The 23152-nt window shown below is 37.5% G+C and overlaps 1 protein-coding gene across 5 annotated transcripts in view; it reads left to right on the top strand.

Moving 5' to 3' along the window:
* Positions 1-23152, top strand: part of LOC104911596 (amphiphysin) — a 104417-nt gene that overhangs the window by 59350 nt on the left and 21915 nt on the right. For all 5 annotated transcript variants that reach the window (XM_085226667.1, XM_085226666.1, XM_085226669.1 and 2 more), the window contains exons 4-14: positions 2810-2904; positions 5362-5457; positions 6694-6801; positions 7207-7292; positions 9112-9187; positions 10074-10156; positions 12944-13082; positions 14523-14651; positions 18280-18387; positions 21538-21561; positions 23092-23115. In XM_085226667.1, coding sequence (XP_085082793.1) covers positions 2810-2904; positions 5362-5457; positions 6694-6801; positions 7207-7292; positions 9112-9187; positions 10074-10156; positions 12944-13082; positions 14523-14651; positions 18280-18387; positions 21538-21561; positions 23092-23115 — 968 coding nt within the window. The remainder of the gene's footprint in view (positions 1-2809; positions 2905-5361; positions 5458-6693; positions 6802-7206; positions 7293-9111; positions 9188-10073; positions 10157-12943; positions 13083-14522; positions 14652-18279; positions 18388-21537; positions 21562-23091; positions 23116-23152) is intronic.

The following is a 23152-nucleotide window of genomic DNA, read 5'->3' as shown; positions in this document are numbered from 1 at the left end:
GAAAGTCACCTGCTCTCTTCCATCCCTAGGGCACTGATGGGAACACCTGTACATACATCCTCTGAGGATCCCTACTGCATATCGTGCCTCTAGGAGTCCAGGAACAGAGGCTCTTTTCCAAAGAAAGAGATAATATTTCACTCAAGTGTCTCAAACTTCAGCAATGGAATTATTTAGCATCATTTTTTCCTGAATGATTCAATTATTTCTGGTTATTAAGTGATTTAATTATCAAGAAGTAGTACTTAATGAAACAGTTGATATTAAATATAAAATTCTAAGTGTTCACCAGCAGTAAAAAATATTTTCACATTTCATAGTGCCTTCATGACTTGCTCTAAACAATTTATCTTTCTCAGTGACTGCAGCTGAAAACAGCAGAGAGAGACAGCCTGCAGTCTATGGATGACACTAATCCTCTTAACTTTAGTGGTGATTAATACATAAAAGGTATCTGTGTGTAAGAAATATTCAATGTGAAAGTCAGCCAAAATGAAAAATTCTTTGAACGTTGTAAGTTTATACCTGTAGGCACAAAAAAGAATGAGAAGGCACTGAGTTAGTACTCACCTCTGCATTCCTTTGAGAAATAGTAGTAAGCACAGTATAGATTTAGTAGGAAAATAGTAGCCTGGGTGATCTTGTCCTTTGGGAATTTCATACTGAAGCTTTCTGACCAAGGGAGACAAATGTTGCTATGTGCATCTGCTTCACACTGCAGCTGGATTTGTCTGATGCTTTTTGCAGGGAATATGCTTGACTGAAAGCCTGCAGATTCTCAGAAGTGAAGGAAATGTAGAAGTTGGTGTAAGCTGATGTCCCTCAAGAAAGGGCTGTTAAGTGTCTTTTACTTGTTCTCCTAAGAGATACATGCTCCAGTGCTGTAGTATTTATCAAATAACGAAGTATTTAACAAAGCTTGTGTATGTAAAGGTGCTCTACGCAAGGCAAGCCCATGACTGAGCTGAATGCAGATTGCAGGAGAGATTAGGGGAAAGCTGTGCTAGCAGGCTGCCACCAGAACATAAGCTGCAGATTTAGAGTGCAGCGTCCTGAAGGGCAGAAGTTCAGGTATCAGAAAGGATCAGGTGATGTGCAGGGATGTGCAGACCTTCCTAGCTTGTGTGTTTGCCCTGAGTGGACAGAGCACAGCCTTCTTAATACTGTGCTGCTTTTGCCTCACCTCCTGAGTTTGTTAATTCATAGTGACATTAAAAAAGATTTTTTATGAGTGCTCTCTGGGAAAAAATATGTTATCTGTGTTTTAGTGTAATCTGCCATACAAAAGAGAAAAAATAAAACAAACAAAAAAAAAAAAAACACCTCTGTTCAGTAATTCTTTCCGAGCACTTGACAAATTATTCTTAATATTTACCACAAAGAAGAGAAGGAAGAAATGTGTCTTAAATCCTTATGTTGTACAAATTCTTCAAGCTGAGTTCTGTCGTTCAGAAGCACCTCCACCAAAACCCCTGAAAAAAATTAAATATTCCAGTTTGGCAGAGCACCATTTGATTAAGGGCTGAAAATCTGTACCATCTGAACTCATGGTTCCCTTTCTTTGTAAGTATTCTCCCCCCTTCCCTCCCTTGAGGGACAGCCGTCTACTTACAACATTTTCCATACTCTTTTTTCCTACCATTTCTACATTAGGAAGTGTGCAGTCTTGCATTTACTTTCCTCTCGTATCCTGAATGTGTGTTTTGGAGTGCTTGTTGGAATAGCAACTGACAATGTCAAAACTGCTCCTCTAGACATACAAGTTCCAAGTGAATTATCTTCTGCTCCTAAATATTTATTTGTGAAGAAAACAGAGCTATTGACACTAAATCTTGCCACTTAGCAGTTTAATCTGAAAATCGGATTAAAAAACTACTGTTGCAGTTGGACTTGATGATCTTTAAGTTCTGTTCCAACCTGAGCAAGCAATTCTATGAATAACACTGGAGATATTTTCAAGAAAGCACAGATGTGCTGCAACGAACAGACTTGGAGTAATTTTTAGTTTTTGCTTAAAGGTAATGCCAGGACAAAAATTTACAGGCTGCCCAGAGAGGTTGTGGGGTGTTCTCTGGAAACATTCAAAACCCAGCTGGACACGTTTCTGGATGACCTAATCTTGGTGTTCCTGCTCCGGCAGGGGGATTGGACTAGATGATCTTTTGAGGTCCCTTCCAAACCCTGACGTGCTGTGATTCTGTGAAAAATATTTAGTAGTCACCGTTTAGACTTCGTAAAGAAGTTGAAACAAAATTGTCATTTTAAAGTTACTGATCCTGAACTTAGAGTCTTATATGAGATCAGATACAGCAGTTCCCATAAATCTCTACCATTTAATCACCCAGCCCTGGAAATGCTTCATCTTGCACGCAGGCAGACATGGACTCATTGTGGACAAGCTAGGAAACTATCCTGTAGGATGGAAGAGCTGAGAATAATCAGACATGCTGCTATTTGTTTGGCTTCTCTGTGATGGTCTTTCAAGTAGGTATTAAATGTCTTCAGGGACAGGACAACCCTCCATGTTGTTTTCATGTTCCAATAGATTTATTTCAGAACAGCAAATGAAATTCCTAATCTAATAGGATTTTTCTCATCCATAAATATGGGATAATTCTGACATGAAGGAGATTTTCACTAGCCTGGGTGAGTTGATTGATCATAAAGGTTTTGTTTCAGCTCTTGAAAATTGCATTCTAAGCATGCCAGAGGGAATAGTATAGTGAGTACACATAGATTAAAATGAAGCTATTTATCAACTATTTCTTGTAGTTTGCACCTACGTATTCCTTTTTCTGTTTAATTACAGGGATGCAAGATGCCTCAAAAAAGCTTACCGAGTCTCTCCATGAAGTGTATGAGCCAGACTGGTATGGACGAGAAGATGTGAAAATGATTGGTGAGGTAAGATATGTAGCCAGATGAAAGAAGTAGTATTTCCACTGCAAATTGATTCATCTGAGCTATCAAGTAGAAGAGTACATCTGAAATCTCCCTTACTTCTATATTGTGTGAGAAATCAAATTTTCTGAGCATAGAAATTATTGATCTTGTGAAGTGTACCTCCTCCTTACTAGAAGCCCTATTTGCATTGTCAGTTTTATGAAGTAGTTGGCATAAGCTCCTTCTGAGGTCAGCATTACCATGACCAGAATTGGTCCTCATAGCATCTGATGGACCAGTTTGTGCTACTCTCTACAGCCTTGTCTAGCTTCCTCCAATGATTAGAGAAATACAGGCTTTTCTAGAAGACATGAGGGAGTCTAACATGAGGTACTTTCAATTGCTTAAGTAAAAATCCTTAATTCTGAGGGAATTCTGTCAGCAGAAGTGCTGGTAGTGACAAGAAAGCTCTAAACATTACCAACGTAACTTTAAATCATGTGATGTTCAGTGTGCAAGGCCTCCTGGATAATATGATAAACAAGAAACTGGAAGATAAAGCAGTCTTCCCAAATCGGCTGAATGATTGCTTTCTTGTCTGTGGCTTCTTCTACCTTTTCCTGCTATTGAAGGCATGACATATTTTTGATTTTAAAAACACTCAATGTCCAAACATGTAAGAAGAGATACCACGTCATTTATATCCACTTAGATTAAATGGCTGGATGATTTGCTACTGCATCTTGCTGTAGCACTTCACTGTGTGTCTGCAGACTATTAGATTTTACACTCGGAAATTTGTAATCGCACATGCAAGGACCAAAATTTTGTGTTGTCTCTAATAAGTATAAGGATAAATGACAGATCTATCATCTTAATAAGGGACTCATGTGGGCAATATTACAAAATTGTTGCTTCTGGATTTCTCCCAGTATGACCAGAAGTGCAAATTTATGCACCTCTCAACCTGGAATAAGAACGGCTTATTTGTGCAGTCAGATATAAATAATTATTCAAAGAGGGGTCCATCAAAATGACCTAGTTCTGCCTGGAAGGAAAGATGATGGCCTAAAGGACCAATGTTTTTGGTCCCATTAGCTTTCAGAAAACCTCCATAATCTTAATTTGTCTAACATACATACCAACAAGATGCAAACACACAGGACTCATGGTTGCTTTCTACCATCTAATGCTGTGCTATTCTGTACACCACCATGATTATATATTGCCTTAATAAATGAGGTATTTTATAAGTATGATTAATAGATTGTGATAATCCCTTAGAGACTCTATTAGGGTATAGAAAATGAGTGGAATGCTGACATCACACAGCATTTGCAATGTGCCCTGTGGTGGTTCACGATAAAGTAAACACCAGGGAATAGCTTTTGGACTTGACTTGAGGATAATAGCCCCCTTTAGCCTCCCTCCCATCAAAGGAAAATTTTGAAATGTGCAAAGAGAGAAGGGGAACAGGATGTTTAACACATGCTAATGACTTGCTTAGCTGAGAATCCAGGACCTGGAGACCTTTGTACCTATGTAATAGGATTTTGCTTTTGGCAAGGAATTGCATCCAGCTGTCCCTGGGTTCCTTGTCACATCAGCTGCGCTAACATGTTCTTAAAAAACTGAAAGCTACCAAGGAGAGCTGCCCAGAAGCTGCAAAGAGGACTGGGGAAAATTGCTATAGCTTCTGGGATTGATTTGTTTGTTCTGCTTGTTGGTAACTTTCAGATCTGTAATGCCAGTTTTCTAGCAGTGGGAGGTAGAGTTCAGTCTGTAAACCAGACATTTCATCAGATGCACCTTAATGGCACAAAGGTTATGGGGTAGAACTACGGACCTTTCTTAGAGTGAATCTCCACAAGTTTTATTTTAAAAATCATAGAGTATCCTAAGTTGAAAGGGACCCTCAAGGATCACTGAGCCCATCTCCCTGCAAGGATCACTGAGCCCATCTCCCTGCTCCACACAGGACAATCCAAATTTCAAACCCCAAACTAAGCTTAGAAAAACTTGCTGATCAGAATCTCACTTTTTTCTTTTATTTACTTTTTTAGTTGTCCTTCCTTTCTCTGTAAGGAAAGTTTATCATCAGTGAGCACACTCCATGCTACGGCCACTTCAGATTCGGCAGCGGTAATCCTCAGGAATCTGAAATCTTGAGGAAGACCTTGAATACATGATACCCTTATTTTCACAAAACATTTACTATCTGAAAAAAATGGGGGGAAAAAAAACCCTAATTTTTGAACTAGCACTTCTTTTTTGCTATTAATTAAAGCTTGCAATACCAAGTTGCAATTTTTTGTTTACTTTATAGCTGCATTCTGAAGAATTGCCATAAAAAGAACACTTTAAAACTTCAGAAATATTAATATTTACCATTTATGGGTGTATTTCCCCTACTTTTGAAGTGGAATTAAACTATTAAGCGCATTTTTTTTTTTTCTCTCTTTCAATCTGTCTTTACAGAAATGTGATGAACTTTGGGAAGACTTCCATCAAAAACTTGTGGATGGGTCGTTGTTGACTTTGGATACATATCTAGGACAATTTCCTGATATCAAAGTACAGTAATGCTTACCTACAATGGAGAATTTGTAAATATCACCAGTCACTGTTGAGTCATAAAATAAACATAGAATTAGATTTCACACACAAACACAAAAATGGGGAGGGTCATTTGTTTCTGCAGTGAACCCAGTCTTGTTATGTAAACTAATCTTTGGCATCCGTCTGCACTCATTTTCCAAAATAATTTTCATGCTGTAGGATTTGTATGTAAATTAGCCTACAAACAAAAATTTACAATGTTTTTTCCTGTTCCATTTTTATTTGCTATGAGACAATTCTCACTGACTTTCACAGGGACAAATCAAGTTCTTCAGCTGTTAAAATGCCAGACAAATGATAACATGAAAAGCAGGCCTTTTGTTATTGACTAGATACACCTGTGGGTATCTAAATAACTTTCTCTTAACTACATTATGGTTCCTGGCTTGTAATTAGCTGCAGTAAAATTTTGTGGTACTGTTAATTCGGATTCTAGCTTCTCACCGATCATTCCTGGTGTAGAGTTCAAGGAGATGGTTGTTAAATGAGGATAAAGATTCATTAGAAGTGTGAGGTAGAAGCATTTGTATTTTCATGTCACTATATGGACAAAACTGGAAATTCTTTGTGGGGATTTAGAATCAGTCAGTTATCCTACAGCCATTTCCTTTGCTATTTACATCAGGAAAAAAAATCCCTATGTTACTGATACTCAATTTCAGACAGGCTGCTACATCAGCCTGAAAAACTCACTTGTAATATGGAACTTTGTAAAGCCAGCTTGTAACGGAGGACATTTTTTTCATGTTAAAAGTTCCTTCTATATTATATCTAACTTCTGCACCAGAGCAACTGTATTGAGAACTACATTTTAAAAATTTTTCCTACTCTAAAAACACTCTGTTAACTATTCATTAAATTTGCACACTATATATAAGGTAAAAGGACAGTGTTACCATGAGTTTAACAGGTCCACTTATTCTGGAGAATGAGATAAGTCTTGCATAACATTGTTACCTCACCACACCCACAGAACAGCCTTTCAAACCATCTGTATACATATTTCTTCTTTAAAATAAGATTGTTAGTTTCTCTCTTTTTGCATGCCAGTGTTCTTTAGTGACATTATAGTAAGCTGGTATTGAATGGCAGACGAAGGAGAATTGGTACTGTTATGTTAAATGACTACATAGGCAAAATAACTTGAAAAAGAAGTGAATTGTACTGACTTTCGTTTTTATCTCTGTGCAGACACGTATTGCAAAACGAAGCAGAAAGCTAGTGGACTACGACAGTGCAAGGCATCATCTAGAAGCCCTGCAGAGCTCCAAAAGAAAAGACGAAGGCAGGATTACCAAGGTAGTGCACTGGAAAGGATGCTGGCTGATGACTTTGAGAACTCCAGTTCTGTGCAGAGACTTAGCATGAAGTTTCTCTTCTTTTTCCTCTTTCAGAACTAGTGAGAGATTATCCTTAAGGATAGAAGCATTTTAAGTATTTTGGTGGATGGGAAGGGAACACAGCTGATTTTAGGAGTGAGTCCTGTTTGACTCACTCCTAAAACTTTATCTTTTGATGCGATTTAGGAGACAGCAAGCCCTGTGTTGGCCTTTGTTATCTGTGACTAAATTACATACTTTGTCAATAAAAATTCAAATTGAGTCACCAAAAAAAAAAAAAAATCCCACTTTGTGACAGAAACAGTTTTTCCAGGTTTTACTCTGTATTACAGTGATAGGAGAAGTCACTCTGTTTTTGTTTTAGGCAGAAGAAGAGTTTCAGAAAGCACAGAAAGTGTTTGAAGAGTTTAACACTGATTTGCAAGAAGAATTGCCATCTCTGTGGTCACGGTAAGCCTCGGCAGATATTGCCTTAGAGGCCTAAGGGGAGACTAAGGAAAGGGAATGAGGGGATTTTAACAAGCTGCTAGAAAGTCTTTGAAATTCCATCTGTCATCTTTTGAAATCATTACAGCAAAATGCCTTATAATGATTGAAAATTATTATATTTCTTGTAAAAGTACTTATGCTTATTTCTTTCAGTATATCTCAGTACTTAAAATTCTTTGTCACATTTTGTTATAAGGTGCAAAAAATATTTCATTTTTTCTGGATAAAGAACTCTGGCAGAGCACAAAATGGCAAATCATGACTCAAACCCACTGCTTCCATCACCCTTCTCAGAAACCGTGATGCTAGATACCTGATCCTTTCAACAAAAAAAAAGAGCCACTTGTTGATAAAGGTTCAAATATATAGAGCAACCATATAGAGCAGTCACACACTGTTCCAGAAGATTTGCAATTAGTTTATTTATAGGTCATTTTCTCTGTAAAATGTGTTAAAGCAAAGACATTTACAAAGGTATAAAGATTTAATGGCAACTGTTGTTTCCAGTCTTCTAAAAAATACTACCGAAGTAGTGTAAGAAAGGAAAAGCAATATTTAATTATAATTACTTCATAGTTTATATAATATTTATATATATATAAAATATAATATATATATAAATATATATTATTTCATATAATTATTTCATAGTTTTGCACTGAATATGTTCTTGATGTAAAGGCACTCGATGGAATTGATCATCCGTTTGGGATGTGTACCTATGGACTGCATTTATACAGAAATTGCACACAAAATGAGCAGGAGAACAAAGACAATATGGAAATAAGCATCTCATTAGTGCACCGTGTCCTTTAACGAATGGCAGTCTGGAGTGAAATTATGTTGTGAATTACTGATGTATACTTTGTCTTCTCTGCCTTCTAAATTAATTCCTGTTAAATTTGAGATCACTAGAGAGTTCTCCTGCTGTGTTTCTGCCTAGTTCAGGCTGAAAAACTTCTTTGCTCTTTGCGATGCTTGTTTTACGGGCTTGCAAAAGATAAAACTGCATATTATTTAGAGTAAAGGCCCTCTTATTTTAATATATATTGCCCACTAACTTCTCTCAGAGAAAGATAAAATTTAATTTGAGTAATATGCATAGTTTAGAAACTGTGCTTTAGATAGCAAATGCTTTCATGGTCATATTTTTAAATATCACAGTAATTCAGGAAGAAAAAGATTCATTGTGTTGACATACTGCAATCTTATTCTTATGCCAAAGATGATTTTGGCTAGTAAAAGCTTGGAGAAATTGCGCTTGAAAGTTTTAAATAGGAGAAAGAATAATCCATAACCTAAGGCAGCGCCCCTTACTTTTAAAATGTATGGAGGACATACAAACACTCACCCTGAGAAGGCAGATTTTTGAATGCACGTGGAAAAATGTCTGTATTAGAAATTAATTTCTTTCATCTGCGTATATTTCAGGATTGGTTTCATTAGGGTAGACTGAGCATGAGACATCTACCCCTGGGAGGTATACCTTATAGCTGTCCCAAAACACACCCAGCATCACTTAGATGCACTTAAACAAACTGAAGTCCTCTGCTGTGGGCTACTTGCAACTCGATTGCTCTATGCAGTGTGAAACACAAACAGAAATAGTAAGGAACAATAAGTTTGAAGTTTTGATGTTCAACCCAGTGTTATGCTTTGCTGAGAACAGTAGTCAAGGATTCTGCTTGTGGTCTGGAAAAAAACTAATTCACTTTCTTTTGTGTCTCTGCTATCCCCATTCTTTATTCTCTTTCTCCTTTCCTTGTGCCATCTTCCATAGGCGAGTTGGCTTTTATGTGAACACCTTCAAAAATGTATCCAGCCTTGAAGCCAAGTTTCACAAGGAAATAGCTTTAGTAAGTAAAATGAATGTCTCATGTATAATGGAGTATGTGCTATGCATAACAGCAAACAAATGTAACACAGCAATAAAAAACTAGCAGCAGCAGATCAAAAGTTGCCCTAGATCCAGATTTGTACTATAATCTTCGTATTGGTTCCTACTTGCCTTTTTTGTACTCTCCTTAAGAACCCATGCAATCTTAGTAAATGGTCCATAATATAGTAGCAACAATAATGCTATTACTGCAACATTAAAATACATTTTTATTTTAATATCTTCTCCATTCTTCCTAGCACACTTTGCCTACAGCATTTTTCCACACCCAATTGCTAAGCATCTCATTGCTTTAATCAGTACATGAGAAATGTGTCAATTATACCCTTCAGGGCCATTACATCCATTGTCAGAAATGCAACATTAGATCTGTCACTATAGGCAAATACGCAGTTTCAATAAGGATCTTTTGAATGCATTAAATACCTTACTAATTGGGAGTGTGTTATCTATATAACCTATTAACTTACAGGAAGCCAAGTGGCATGGAAAACTTGTTTGACCAAAGTCCCATGCAAGTTGAGATCAGGCTTTTGAGGGGAGAGCAGGAATCATCTCTGCTACACATTTCTCTATCAGAAAGCTGACAGCACTAAGTCACATTTAGAAACTTGTTCTCTGAAAACCAGTTTTTTTAAAAAACTGTTATCTTTGAGAGCATTTCTATGCATTTCAATAGGTTTCCACTTAGACTTTTGTTATGTATAGCACTGCTTATTTTTTGGAAGGAACTATTTACAATTTTAAAGAAATGAGAGCAGTAACCAGACCGGATTTATCAGCTATGTTTTTAATCACAGCTGTAATGCTTCATCTAAACTCAGACAAGTGTTTTATTTTCTCAGCTATGTCACAAACTGTATGAAGTGATGACGAAGCTGGGAGATCAGCATGCAGACAAGGCCTTCACCATTCAAGGGGCACCAAGGTGACTTTGGTTCTTATTTTAGTGAATTGCATTGCAGTAAGATTTGTGGATTTCAGCACGTGAAGTAAGCACCTACATAATATATAGTGTTTGCCATACAACCCAGTTACTGGGTTTCTTCTTTCACGAGGGTAGATGAAAGTACCCTTGGTTGTTGCTGTTTTCAACATAAGTGAAGCTGCAGAATTTTCTTCATCACCTACTTATTTTCCATTCTAAAAAAGAAAAAGGACAATATTTTCTGTTGTTGCAATTTACCCTATTTCATTGTAGCACAGAATACCAGTTTGCACCTGCTTAGTATGTAGTCCATTTACTCTTAAGTGGTTAGCCTTCGGTGAGTTTATTCTGAGTAATGTTCTGAGTTTAACTCTCAGAATATTTTTAAGGCCTTGAAATATTAGATGTGTTTTTAGCACCTAAAGGCGTGTGATTAGGTGAGAATCTTGACCTTTCTACGTAATGCTTTGTCTCCTCTGCTCATGGGGAAAAGTCAGGAAATATGATCTGAGTATATCATAAAAGCTGAAAAGCCGAAGTAAGATGAATGTCACGAAATGCCATATTTTTAATGACTTCCAAGGGCAATCTTGCCTTAAAATAAAAGCAAAACCAAGAAAGCTTAAAATCAGATAGTGCTTTCTTAAGTTCATTGGAAGCCAGTGCACTATTTCTGATTTTTTTACTTGCAAAGAGCAAAGCCTTTCTGACAGAATTTGATCTCAGTACTGTAATAATGATAGGCAGAAAAGATTGTAATTATAAAAGTATAGTTATAAATTATCAAAACATAGTGATAATTAGAGCGAATGCATAAGTCCCAAATTTCAAGCCAATCCTAGCTCATCCAGAAGCAGTCAGAACAATGTTATGGCTACTGTTAATTTGCCCTCAAGCCAGGCTCACATTAGCAACAATTAAGACTGTCCAAGAGCACAACATCTGCCTCAGACATATGGCTGACATTTCTATATTTCTTTTTATCTCATTTTAAAAGGACAAAAAATATTTGAGCTTCCATCCTACTGCAAAATATAGAACTATGATATTAAGAATGTGTCCAAAATTTTCGTATTGGATTAGTTCAGTGTTAATCTGCGATCATACACACTTACTCCCTGAGCTGACACCTCATTTAGCACCATTTCCAGTCCCTGTAGGATGGCTACATCTCCCATAGACATTCATAAAATACTGTTATGGGATAAAAAATGATATAATATTGGAAACTTAAAGTAATTTTTGTAATAAACAAGTATTTGGCCACATGTATCTCTTAGACTGTGCCCAGCATGCACACGTTCTTGTTATCACTGAATTTTTCTTCCCATCAGTGAGAAAAAAATAATAGGATTCTAGCTGCAAATGACTAGGCATAGATTAATGCTTTGTAACATCCTTATTTAAAAATGCCTTTTAAAAATTTTTTTACTTACTGTGTTACTCTTTTATTTGAGCTCTGCTGCATCCCAAGTGAGAAAGTTTTAGTTATAGGTCATCAGCCCTAAGTGGTGGTTTGTTGTGTTTGCTTTTTTTGTTTCTGTGAAATTGACAGCTCATACACAGTGTAGCATTTTTGGTATATTGTTCACAGAGCCTTACGTGAGATTCAAGACAAATTTTGAGTTTTATTATTTTTATAGTGCTCTACAATATTACTCAGGAATGAGCCTTTTTGAGATGAAACAGTTTTCCTTTTTAAATATGTGAGAAATAGATACTAGACAAGTACATTATCTTTCCTTTAGAGTACCATATAAAAATAGAGTACCATCTTAAAAATTTATATGCTACTGAATATTCTATCTTGAAGACAAATATTGTACCTAGGAAAGAAATTTCTTAATAACTGCTTATTTTTTCTTCTTTAATATTTCCACAGAAAGAGGTGGTGAGTGTGAACTTTGCCCTTTCCAAGGAATTATTTTTTCTTGCACCTGTGTTAGGAACATGTTTATGGCGTGGTTCCCTCCATCATGTAGTGCTTCTGTTCTTGCTAAATATGTGTAGGACTCGCTCTTCTCTTACCAAGTACTGTGACTGTTGAATGCTGTAGATTATAGCCTCCCTGAGTTGTAAGCTTTCAGCATTTCTAAGTAGCTGAGTATGTCCCAGTGTTTGCATCAGGTCCTTTCTCAGAAAGAACAAATCCTTTTACAGGACAGGACTTCATCAGATCTTTTCTTAGTATCAGCAGAGCTCTGCTGAAGTCTCTTGACTACTGCTTGTTTATAGTTGTGGTGAGTTGCCCATCTAAATAGTTACAGCTATATAATAATCTCGTTTGTGTTTTGGTTTATTGAAACCTTCCTGAAGTTGCTGAGCTTTTAGTGTTATTTGCATTATTCATTGGCATGTCATCTTCTGGGATTTTTTATCTTTAAAGCCTTTTATTTTGAGAACTGTGTGAAATGAAGGCAGTAATTCCAGCTCCCATTTTATGATGGTTACAAACTTATACATAAAACATCATTTCAAATTTAGAAGAAAAAAAAAAGAAAAATGCAGGAATTGAGTCTCCATCAAGTTATAATAATCAGGTAAACAGATGCAGTAGATGTTCCAAAAATAAAGGTCACTCAAAAATTAAAATGTTGTTTGAAACTATAGATCACTGAATTTTGATTATATATAATTGCAGTTTTAATTTTAGTGATTATATAATGATCTGGTTCATCTCCGCTGTATATCACCTTTTGTGCTCACTGGCTTTCAACTATTCAAATTACCAAGGTAATAAATTAGCATAATGTGTATGTCCTGACCATTACTTTGATTCTTGCCCAGTGATTCAGGTCCACTCCGCATTGCAAAAACACCATCACCACCAGAGGAGGTCTCTCCCCTTCCTAGCCCTACTGCTAGTCCCAATCACATGCTGGCACCAGCATCTCCAGCACCAGCCCGGCCTAAGTCACCCACACAGGTAAGTGGAAACTCAACAAAAGAGACTGGCCTGTTGTGAAGTAAGCTGAGATAATGTATACAGTGGTGTTTTAATTCTAGGGATGGACTGAGAAACAGTGAGGAGACCACTGGCTCCATTGTGCTCTATGTGGGTCAGCGGGGGGGTGTTCATCTCTGTGTCTCAAGCATGGGTAGAAAATGTTTTTTTTTTTTAATAAAGAAGAATGAGGAAAATTCAGGTGAACTGGAGGCATTTGTTCTGCCTAAGCAAAACACATTTCAAAAACTTGCATAGTCTCTAAAGACCCAGAAATGATAACTTGAAAAATCCATTTCTAGAACTCCCATGAATTTCAATACATTTCAATACATACCCCGTCAGTCTTGTTCAAATTCATACTCACTACAGGGGAAAAACAAACACCTAGCCAGCAATTACTGCTGGTCTGCCAACATGGATTTCCATCTGAAACAGTAAATAACAGAGCTAGTTTAAATACTGCTGTGATATGATTACTGATAATTAGAGGCTTATTAATTGTTACCAATACTAAATTGAGAAATTTGATGATGCAGGAGTCATTTCTGTTCTTCCCAGTATCAGTGAACTTGTCAGTTTCATGAAGGGCATGAGAGGGCATGTACCATGAGAACTGTATGTGATACTCCGTGAAAACATCGAAGACAAGACTTGATGTTGCTGATGTTTTCAAAATTGAGCATAGCTTCTGTGTTGATTTTTATGCATTTAGAAAACATGTGAGCATACCTGTTTTCTTTGGTCTTCCAAACTGTGATGTTCTAGAGGCTGAACATTTACTGAATAAAACTCAGTTTAGTCTTACTGATGTTGCATCATCCGAGGAATTTTATTTTATTTTTTTTTTAACATCATTTTAAAAATATCCAGTGATCAGTATTAATCCATGCAATACATTTGTCATAGTTACATGAATCTCTGGAGAGCAGAGGGAATTAGTGACCTAAGCACTTTGAGGTGCAGCGGTTCATAGGAGTGGTATATTCTTAGCATTAAGTAGGCTTTAAAAGATAGCAACAGGTAGGCAGGGAGAAAATCCCAAAGATTACTGAAATGATTTTAAGAAGCAAAAAAGCTGAAAAGACTTTGTTCTGTTCAGTATTGCTCATCCAACAGTGTACTGCATAGGAAATAAAATGCACAGCATTGTATTCCTGTCAGAGCAGAAAAATTTCATCTAATAAATGCTTTTGTGTGAATTCTTGAAACTTGAGTTTGAAAAATAGAGTTGGTTTGCTTTTCATGCAGTGTTTCTTTCAAGGCACTTGATGATGAGCAGCCAAAAAGTTCCTTTGATTCCATGTGTTTTTACTACTTTAAAGGGGAAGTAGCAGAGACAAAAATCTAACTCAAGCTGTTTAGACTTAAGTCTCTAATTTGTCCCTGAACTAGTCTGTGATATTTTTGTTGTCTGTCTAGCTGAGGAAAGGTCCTCCAGTTCCACCACTGCCTAAGCTCACACCCACAAAGGAGTTGCAACAGGAGAACATCATTAACCTCTTTGATGACAACTTTGTCCCAGAAATCAACGTGACAACTCCATCACAGGTAAGCTTCAGAGGATGGTGTATGGGTCCAACCTGGCAATCACCTGAAGTTCTCCAATACTAAGGGTGTATGGCTGACCTCAACAGAGAGGGAGGCAAAGAGTTCTGGTAGAAGGCAGGGACGCAATGACCCTTTTGTACTGTCTTCAAAGCTCCACAAACATAATATTTTGTCTTTCAACAGGTCTTGAATAACCATTCTAAAGGCATAGAATTGCTAGCATGTGGGAAAATAAAATGATTTTTCAAATGAGAAATGAGATTCCCTGGTGAGATATTTGACTAAAAATGTTATGAATTGCAACTACAGTTGATATTTAACTAAATTCAGGTTTCATCACAAAGGGAAAGTTAACCTAAGATGCCTTTTTTTTTAAATCCCAAACATCTTGTTCTTGTCTGTTTCTGTTTCTTCCATAAAAATTATTAAATATATACCTATTTGGGGTGTGCGTTTTTTTTAAAAAGAGCTTTACGCGTTTAATCAACCCTTCGCAGGTATAAAAGGCTATGCCAACTACATACATCATTTGTTTGGTTTTGATTAATAGGAACATTAGTTACGCAACTAAAAAGTGATCAGAATTACTTTTATTTTATTATTTTTAAACTAGGAAATTTAAAATAATTGCATAGAACAAACAAGACCCAGAGTTGTGTAAAATAAATATGTATAATTTGCATTTAGTTTTTCAGCTTTCATGCAGATATGGTAATTATTGGTTGTTTAATAATAGGCCATTTATATTATGGTAACTACAACAAGAAATCCTAGCCTATGTCTGATAGACTGTGGAGAAATATGCAGATCTAGAACTTACGCTGAGTGTTTACAAATTTTTATTTTCACAGAAATTATTGTTTTTGTACTAATTCTTTTGACAGCACACAAAAATGTAGGCATAGCAATGAAAGAAAAAATTCAGAGAATTTGAGCAGGTGGTTTGTAGAGGACAAAAAGGCACTGCCATCTATTCCACAGGTATATATTTGGAAGAACAAAGAGTTATTTATAAATAAGTTCCCACACAATTAACAAATTAATGGCAGCTCCCATACTGGGAAGCATAAACACAGCCACTGCCGGGCTCTTGTGGAAGGGGGCTGCAATCTGGTTTCATCATTGTTATAGGAGTTCTTAGGAGTTACAAGGTTGGCAGCGTAAGCCTCAACATCACTGGGGCCATGAAAATGACCCAAGGGATGGAACACTTCTCCTGTGAGTACAGGCTGAGAGAGTTGGAGCTGTTCATTCTGAAGAGAAGCTCTGGGGAGACTGAGAGCAGTCTTTCAGTATCTAAAGGGTGGCTAGAAGAACAAAGGGGGCAGATTCTTCAGCAGGGTCTGTTGTGACAGGACAAGGGGAAATGGTTTCAAACTAAAAGGGGGGAGCTTTAGAGTGAATATAAGGAAAAAGGTTTTAATGGTAAGGGTGGTGAGGCACTGGAATAGGTTGCCCAGACATGTGGTAGATGCCTTGTCTTTGGATACATTCAACATGATCTGGTTGTAGATATCTCTGTTCATTGTAGGGGAGTTGGACTGGGTGATCTTTAAGGGTCCCTTCCAGCTAAAACAATTCTATGATTCTAATGCCTCAAGGACGGTTTTGATAAAATCTGAACACATCAGATGAAAGACATAGGAGAATGAGCACATCACAGGCTACTGGTGGGGAGGGTTGTTTTGGTTTTGACCTTTCAAAGTGTGACAACATAGCACCAGCATCAGCAGATCATACCAGTTATCTGTCATCACCAGTGTACAAAGACAGAGGCCAAGGGAAGAATATAAAATAAGGCATGCAAAGTTATACTCCCTTCTCCTAAAGTCTCATAGAATCATAGAATACCCTGAGGTGGAGGGAACCCACATGGATCGTGGAGTCCAGCTCCTGGCTCCACACAGCATCACCCAAAATTCAAACTCTATGTCCAAGAGCAATGTTCAAAAGCTCCTTTATCTTTAGCAACTCGGTGCCATTATCACCGCCCTGATAAGCCAGTTCCAGTGCCCAACCACCATCTCAGTGCAGAACCTTTCCCTCACCCCCAGCTGCCCTTCCCCTGGTACAGCTCCATGCCGTTCCCTCAGCCCTGCCACTGTCACACAGAGCAGAGCTCAGCGCTGCCCTCCGCTCCCTGTGAGGAGCTGCAGCCACCATCAGGCCTCCCCTCAGTTCCTTCTCACAGACTTTGTCCTCTAAACCCATCTCCATCTTTGCACCCTTCTCTGGATGCTCTCTTAACAGTTTCATGTCCTTCTTATACTGTGGCACCCAAACTGCCCACACTGCTCGAGGTGAGGCCCTTCTCTCGCTGGGCTGGCAGTGGCCCTGATGCACAGCCCCTGGGTACGGTTGGCCTTTGGTCTGTCAGGGCACGCTGCTGGCTCAGATTCAACTTGCCATCAACCAGCACCCTCAGATCCCTTTCCACAGGGCTGCTCTCCTGCCTTAATCCCAAATCTCCCACCCTACAACCATTTTCAGCTCAGAACGGAGTAATTGGAGTCCAATTATTTCTTGGCATTGATGTTCTTATGACTGATCTATTCTTGCAGCCTTCCCCTGCTTCACACTTCAGCCATAGACAGGGGCAGGAGTTTGGACTGTGTGCCCTTTTGGTCTGACTCTGTTTACTTTTCTTTTGTGAGATTACATATGAATGTATGTGTACAAATTATATCCACTGGTACCATTTCCAATCTGAACATTTTTCATAATAGCACTCTGACTCATTATGGCCTGTATATGCTATACATTGAAGGCAAGCTTCTCTTGCTGTTTAATAAACACTGAACAACTAGCAGTAGGCAGAATTAGCCTTGTTACTAAGATGTGTGCCCAGAATACTTATCATTAGTGATAATTACACCTCAGCTATAGTTTCACACTGATTAAAAATAATATTTTGCATTGATGCGTGGTAATTATTTGCTTAGGTTAATTTGCAAAGGGAAAGATCTGTAGTCCATTGAACCAATGTAGGTATTTACACTGACCTCAGAGGCCTTGATTAATTCATTAATTGTAAACAAAAAAAGGTTCTATTGTGTAATCCAGTTTTGTAAGAGCAGATCAAGGTACCAAGATTTATTTAGTTACATAAGATGTTTCCTACAGTTTAGTGCTAGGTGCACCAATAGATTTGAATTCTTATTTATGTTCGGAACTGAAATTTAATTCAAATGCATTTGTGTCCTCCTGTATTGACTTATGAGTAGTATTTGTAATTGCGAAGAGATTCACGCATTAAAATGTAAGGACACTAGATACAATTTATGCAGCTTTTCAATTTTGGTGTCTAACTCAGAGCACTTAAAATGGCTTTCACAGTCAAACAGTGAACACTTGGCACTTTTTCAAGAGGGCTAAAATTTGTTTAGCCTGAAAAGGCAAGGGTCCACTACGCAGAAAACAAAGGCATCATAAAAATGAAGCTCATAAAAATAAGGTTAAAAGTTCAGGAAAGTCTTCAGAGCTTCCTCCCATCCTTGTTTGCAGCTTGAAAATTTGTTTCTTTTTTTGTTTGCTTGTTTGCTTTTTGTTTTTTTTGTTTTTCTTGGACCTTTCAATATTGTATTTCCTGGGACCACTTTTGAGAGGGTTTTTTTTTCTCTTCTAACAGAACGAAATTCCTGAAACTAAGAAAGAGGAATCTTTGCTAGATCTGGACTTCGACCCTTTCAAGCCAGAGGTTGTATCAACGGGAGTAACTCATTCACCCATGTCTCAGGTATCTCTTTGCTTTTGAAACAGGCACAGCATAAAAATGCAAAGCCCTGTGTTTGTTAGCAGAGGTTTGCATGATGTACTAAAGAGCAGTATGTCTACAGTGTCTGAAACACTTGATCTTCCTGAGAAGCTCTTGTCAGACATTTATCTTTCCCCTTCACTAACCCTGTACTTGATAATGTACTGAAAGAAGAGGAAATAGGTGATAAAACAAGATGTCTGCCAGTGAGAATGGTCATCATGGACCATGGACACCAGCCTTGTCTTTGGCATGCCGTTACTCCCCATTCTTAAAACAGCTATTCATGCTAATATTATAATCCTCTGATGCCTTTTTTCCTGAGGTTTTTGTCTGACCCAGCTTTGACATTTCATGTCTGGAAAGAGATGTCAGGGGACCGAGGTCTTATGGAGTCAACACGCAATTTCTTGCTGTGATGGAGTTTCTTTACCAAGCAAGGAATATGATCTGAGTGTTTTGCTTCCATAAATCTATTTCAGACCTAATCTCATGGAAAGAATGAAATAGCATGTTCTCTTGAAGGATGCTGTGTTAAAGAATTCTGTTTCTACAATAATATTTGTCATGGTAGTTTCTCTCTGCAATACATTAAAAAAAAAAAAAAAAAGAAGAAGAAGAAGCACATATGAAAGTTGCTTTGATTTGCCCTAAAGCACCTGGCATCTGCTATTTTAAGATCTAGAACTCACAATCACTATCCTTAGGGCTGATATTATGGTAGTTTCCCTGGCCAGCAGAGCTGGAGCTCTGCATTGTACACAGACAAGGAAGCAATATTAACACACTGTTAGCAAAACCTATTATCCCTCTGGCTATCACTAACCTAGCTTGTACTGCAAGACATGAGAAGACTAATAAGCTGTTCAGTAATGCAGCACTAGGAAAGGAGTGAGCAAACAAGGAGCTTTAAGGCTGAGGAAGCCCTTGATCTCGGTTAATTAATTTCTTATTTGTTATACAGTCCTAGTTATATAATGAGATCTGCCCTGATCTCTAATGGGTTACGCACTGTTAGAAAAACAGTGCTCTGTCAGCACTCCAAACATCAGTGGAAGTTTCTCATTGTTCTTTGCTATGAGTATTTAATTGTCATAGAGGCTTTGTGCATCTTGTTATTTTTCTTGCTTTCTGGAAACAAGAAAAGAAAGGAAATGATCTCTTGGCACTCAGCAGTGACAGAAAATTCTAGCTTTGCCTTTGCTAACTCTGCCATTTCAGCTTGTCTTGAATAAACCTGATGAGAGCAGTGGAATAATTAAACCTCCCAGAAAATTAACTGTGGTGGCAGTTTGTCTTGACATGATACTATATAGATTGCAGTTTATTGTTTTAATGGAAAAAAAAAATTGTTTTAGGTTCGTCTGTGCCTTGAAATACTGAATGTAATTAAATGTAGAAGAGTACATTGTAAGATTTCATCTGGGTACACAGGAAGCATTCACTGAGCACCTTCCATTTCTTCTTTCACCTTTCATTCAACAAATACACATGAGAAAAAGTGGTTAACAACCACAAGCGCGCATGGATGAGTCAGAGCACCACATCTTTAACAAAGAGAGGATAGCCCTACCGTCTAGTTTCAGTCCCACTGGATATGACACCATCACTGCAGTGGGATCACTGACAGATTGACGTCTGTGACTGCAGTATTTGGAGCCCCTGTGCAGGGAGATTAAGTCAGCCTGAAGTGTTCTTTCTATATGTGTACTGGTTTTGCCTCAGTTGTGGTTATTTTTCCTTCAGAAAACTGTGCTGAAGCAGTGAACTGAAGGCAAGAGTTGTCTGTGCCATGATGCCTTTGGAGGGCGGGCTTGACTTCCCTATTGATCATTTAACTACTTCCCTCCACTACTCTGCTGCTGTGATCAGATCACAGTAAGAGAGCCTTAGCCTGCCCTTCCTCACTTGCTTTCTGGTTCTATGAATGCCTCAGAAGTGTCCTTTCTAAATGTGGCTGACACTCACCTCCTTTTGCTAGCTATGGTCTGTTTCACCTTTCCTTCATCATATTCCCTCCCTCTTGTCTTGTGAGCACTGAAAGAAAAATGAAGAAATGAAAATGAGCAGTCTCCTTCCCAGTAGGATGTTTGGAGTTTGCAACAGTTAAGGCTATTAGAAAAGAGCTATTCTTTTGCCTTGAAGTTTGGATGTTCATCTAACAAGGTTATGCCAGAGTAAGCAGGTACACTTATGAATTACACCAACACAGAGGAAGCACACACCTGGACTTAAACTCAATGAGAAATGGATATTGATGTTAATTTGTTGTAAATTTGAGTAATGATTTATTACTGTGTCTTTTATTTGTGAAAGTGAAAGCAGGGGTTGTTCAGAGAGCCATTCTGTAGTCATAAAAAAAAAAAAAGTTAAGATATATCCAGCAATCCTTTCTCTTTATGAGTGTTAGATGTAACATTTAACATATGGAAATGTTTCAGGAACAATTTTACGTTTTATTTTATGAATGTCACTAGTTTTTATCTTTCATGGACTTTAACTTAGATGTGAATGTAATAGATGTGTTTCAAAGTATCTCAGACCATTCAAAAACAGACCTCATACCTACTTTCTGCTTTCATCTGTCCATTCAGCTCTTCTGTTGAAAAGTCATTAATACTGAATATTTAACAGACTGGACAAGAAAATGAAAACATTGATCAACACTCTTGTTTTCTTTCCCCAAAATTTTGCAGTTTTCCTTTCTTGTGTTTGAATATAAGAACTTGAATAAGTTGTTCTCAGTGGATAGCAGAATCTTTTCTTTACTGGCTAAAAATGCTGACCTGTGTAAGCTTCTTAAAGTTATTCCTTGTGGGCATTCCTGCACCTGTTGAACATCGTACAGAATCACCAGTTCAGAATGCATTTATTATTCAAATAGCCAGTGGTATGAGTCCACTGGAAAACAACTACTGCTTTGAAGTGGAGAATACCACAATCCACCACATACTGCTCATCCTACTTACCCAAAAATCATATTCTGCAAACATGCACTCAAATATAAAATATATGTATTATAAATAAGTGCATTTATATGTTCTTCTTTCATGTTAGTTATGTAGCATATCAAACACACAATATATGAACAGTATTTTTCTAAAAGCATCTTTTTTCTTCTCCTTTTTTCAGACATTGCCATGGGATCTGTGGACGGTACGACTGACATTTATCATTGTAAACTGGGATATTTTTGTGCATCTGATTTTGTAATACTCTGAACTCAGATTTATAACGCTTTCCCCAAAAGCCAAGATAAAGAATTTACAGACTATAACGAGTACTTTAAAGTATATGAAGCCACCTGGGATCTATTAAAACAAGCAGAAAAAAAGAATCACTGTTGCTTGGTCTACAAAACGTAAATCATGTTTGAAATCTAGGCTAACAAAATTCTTATATAGTTTTTAGGGTGTAGGAATGTGTGCTAGCTACCTCTCTTAATTATCTGAAGACATAGTTCCTTTAACCAATAGGATTTTAACCCAATGGGCAACTCTTTTTTCACAGTTTGGGAGTGAAGAGAGAATTTGACTTGTTCTTTTCATAGTTTGCGTACAGTGAACTGGGGTTGCTCACAAAAGCAGCTGCTGCTTTAGGAAACTGCAGAAATGCTTCCTTCCACCTCCTGGTGTCTATTCAAATACAATAATCTGCAGGAAGAAAACAGATAATTTTTGTGAGCTTTCTTTTGCCTTTGTGTGGTGAGGATAGTTGGGTTGACTTGACAGAAAGCCTTAAAGACCCTTTTTTGACCTTTTGCAAATTCATCTAGCACAGAAATCTGTGGATGCTTCTCATGCATTTAGATTTGCAGCACTGTCTTGTGAACATAACAGCATATGTGATGCGTATTAAGTGCTCGTCTCTTTCTATTGGGATGGTTTAAAAGAAGTCTGAAAAAGAGTTGTGTATGCAGTCTAGCCAAAATTTCAAGGTTGCCAAAATCTAGACTAGCTAAAATAACCCAGAAGTGTTTCAAATGTATAATTTTAAATTAACATTACATATCTCTGTCAATTTCTTCCTTTCACAGGTTTACTTATAGCATGTTAATATTATATCTGTAATTATTTTCCTATTTCCTCTAGTTAAAACCAAAAAAGGAACTATCAAACTTCACAGCTAAATATTTGAAGTTAAGGCTACTCAACCTTTACAGTTTTTCTCATAATTTTGAATGCAGAATAGTTGTTGATCTTCCTTGCAGTATTTGTATCTCTTCAAAGTGGTGGTGTAGACAGCTGGCTATATAGTTTGATTCCATAGTGTGTGTGAGGCTGTAAATGCTTCTTCATGGCACAGTGACAGAGTATCAAAACTGTCCACTGACACCACTTGTTGCCTCCTTCCTTCTTCACTGTGCAATGGAATGATTCCTCCTTTCTATTGAGAGTACCTGTGATAAAGAAGTCAGTGGGTCTCAGGAAAGCAAGGTATAAATGATAAATCTTCAGTGTATCTGTAGAACTTCTTTTCTAATGTAGTCCAGTGGCTAGAAGACTTAAATTTAGGAGTCTGTCTTTAGCCTTCACTGGAGGGGCAGGAAAGAACCATTCGCTGCTTCCCTACACCAGTTTGGTGCTGGTTAGAGAACAGATAATTAATTAACTGCTGATCTAGTAACAACAACAACAAAAATTGTATTCTTCTTTTCTGTGTTTTAAATGTTTTTTTTCTATACAGACAACAAGCGAATTGGTGCAGCCGGTAAGCAAACTTCCACCCAACATTGCAACTGCTCTAT

Source organism: Meleagris gallopavo, chromosome 6, assembly GCF_905368555.1.
Source record: "Meleagris gallopavo chromosome 6, MGAL_WU_HG_1.1, whole genome shotgun sequence".
NCBI classification, from domain to species: Eukaryota; Metazoa; Chordata; class Aves; order Galliformes; family Phasianidae; genus Meleagris; species Meleagris gallopavo.
The sequence above is the reverse complement of the archived record's forward strand: the minus strand, read 5'-3'. Positions and strand labels throughout refer to the sequence as shown.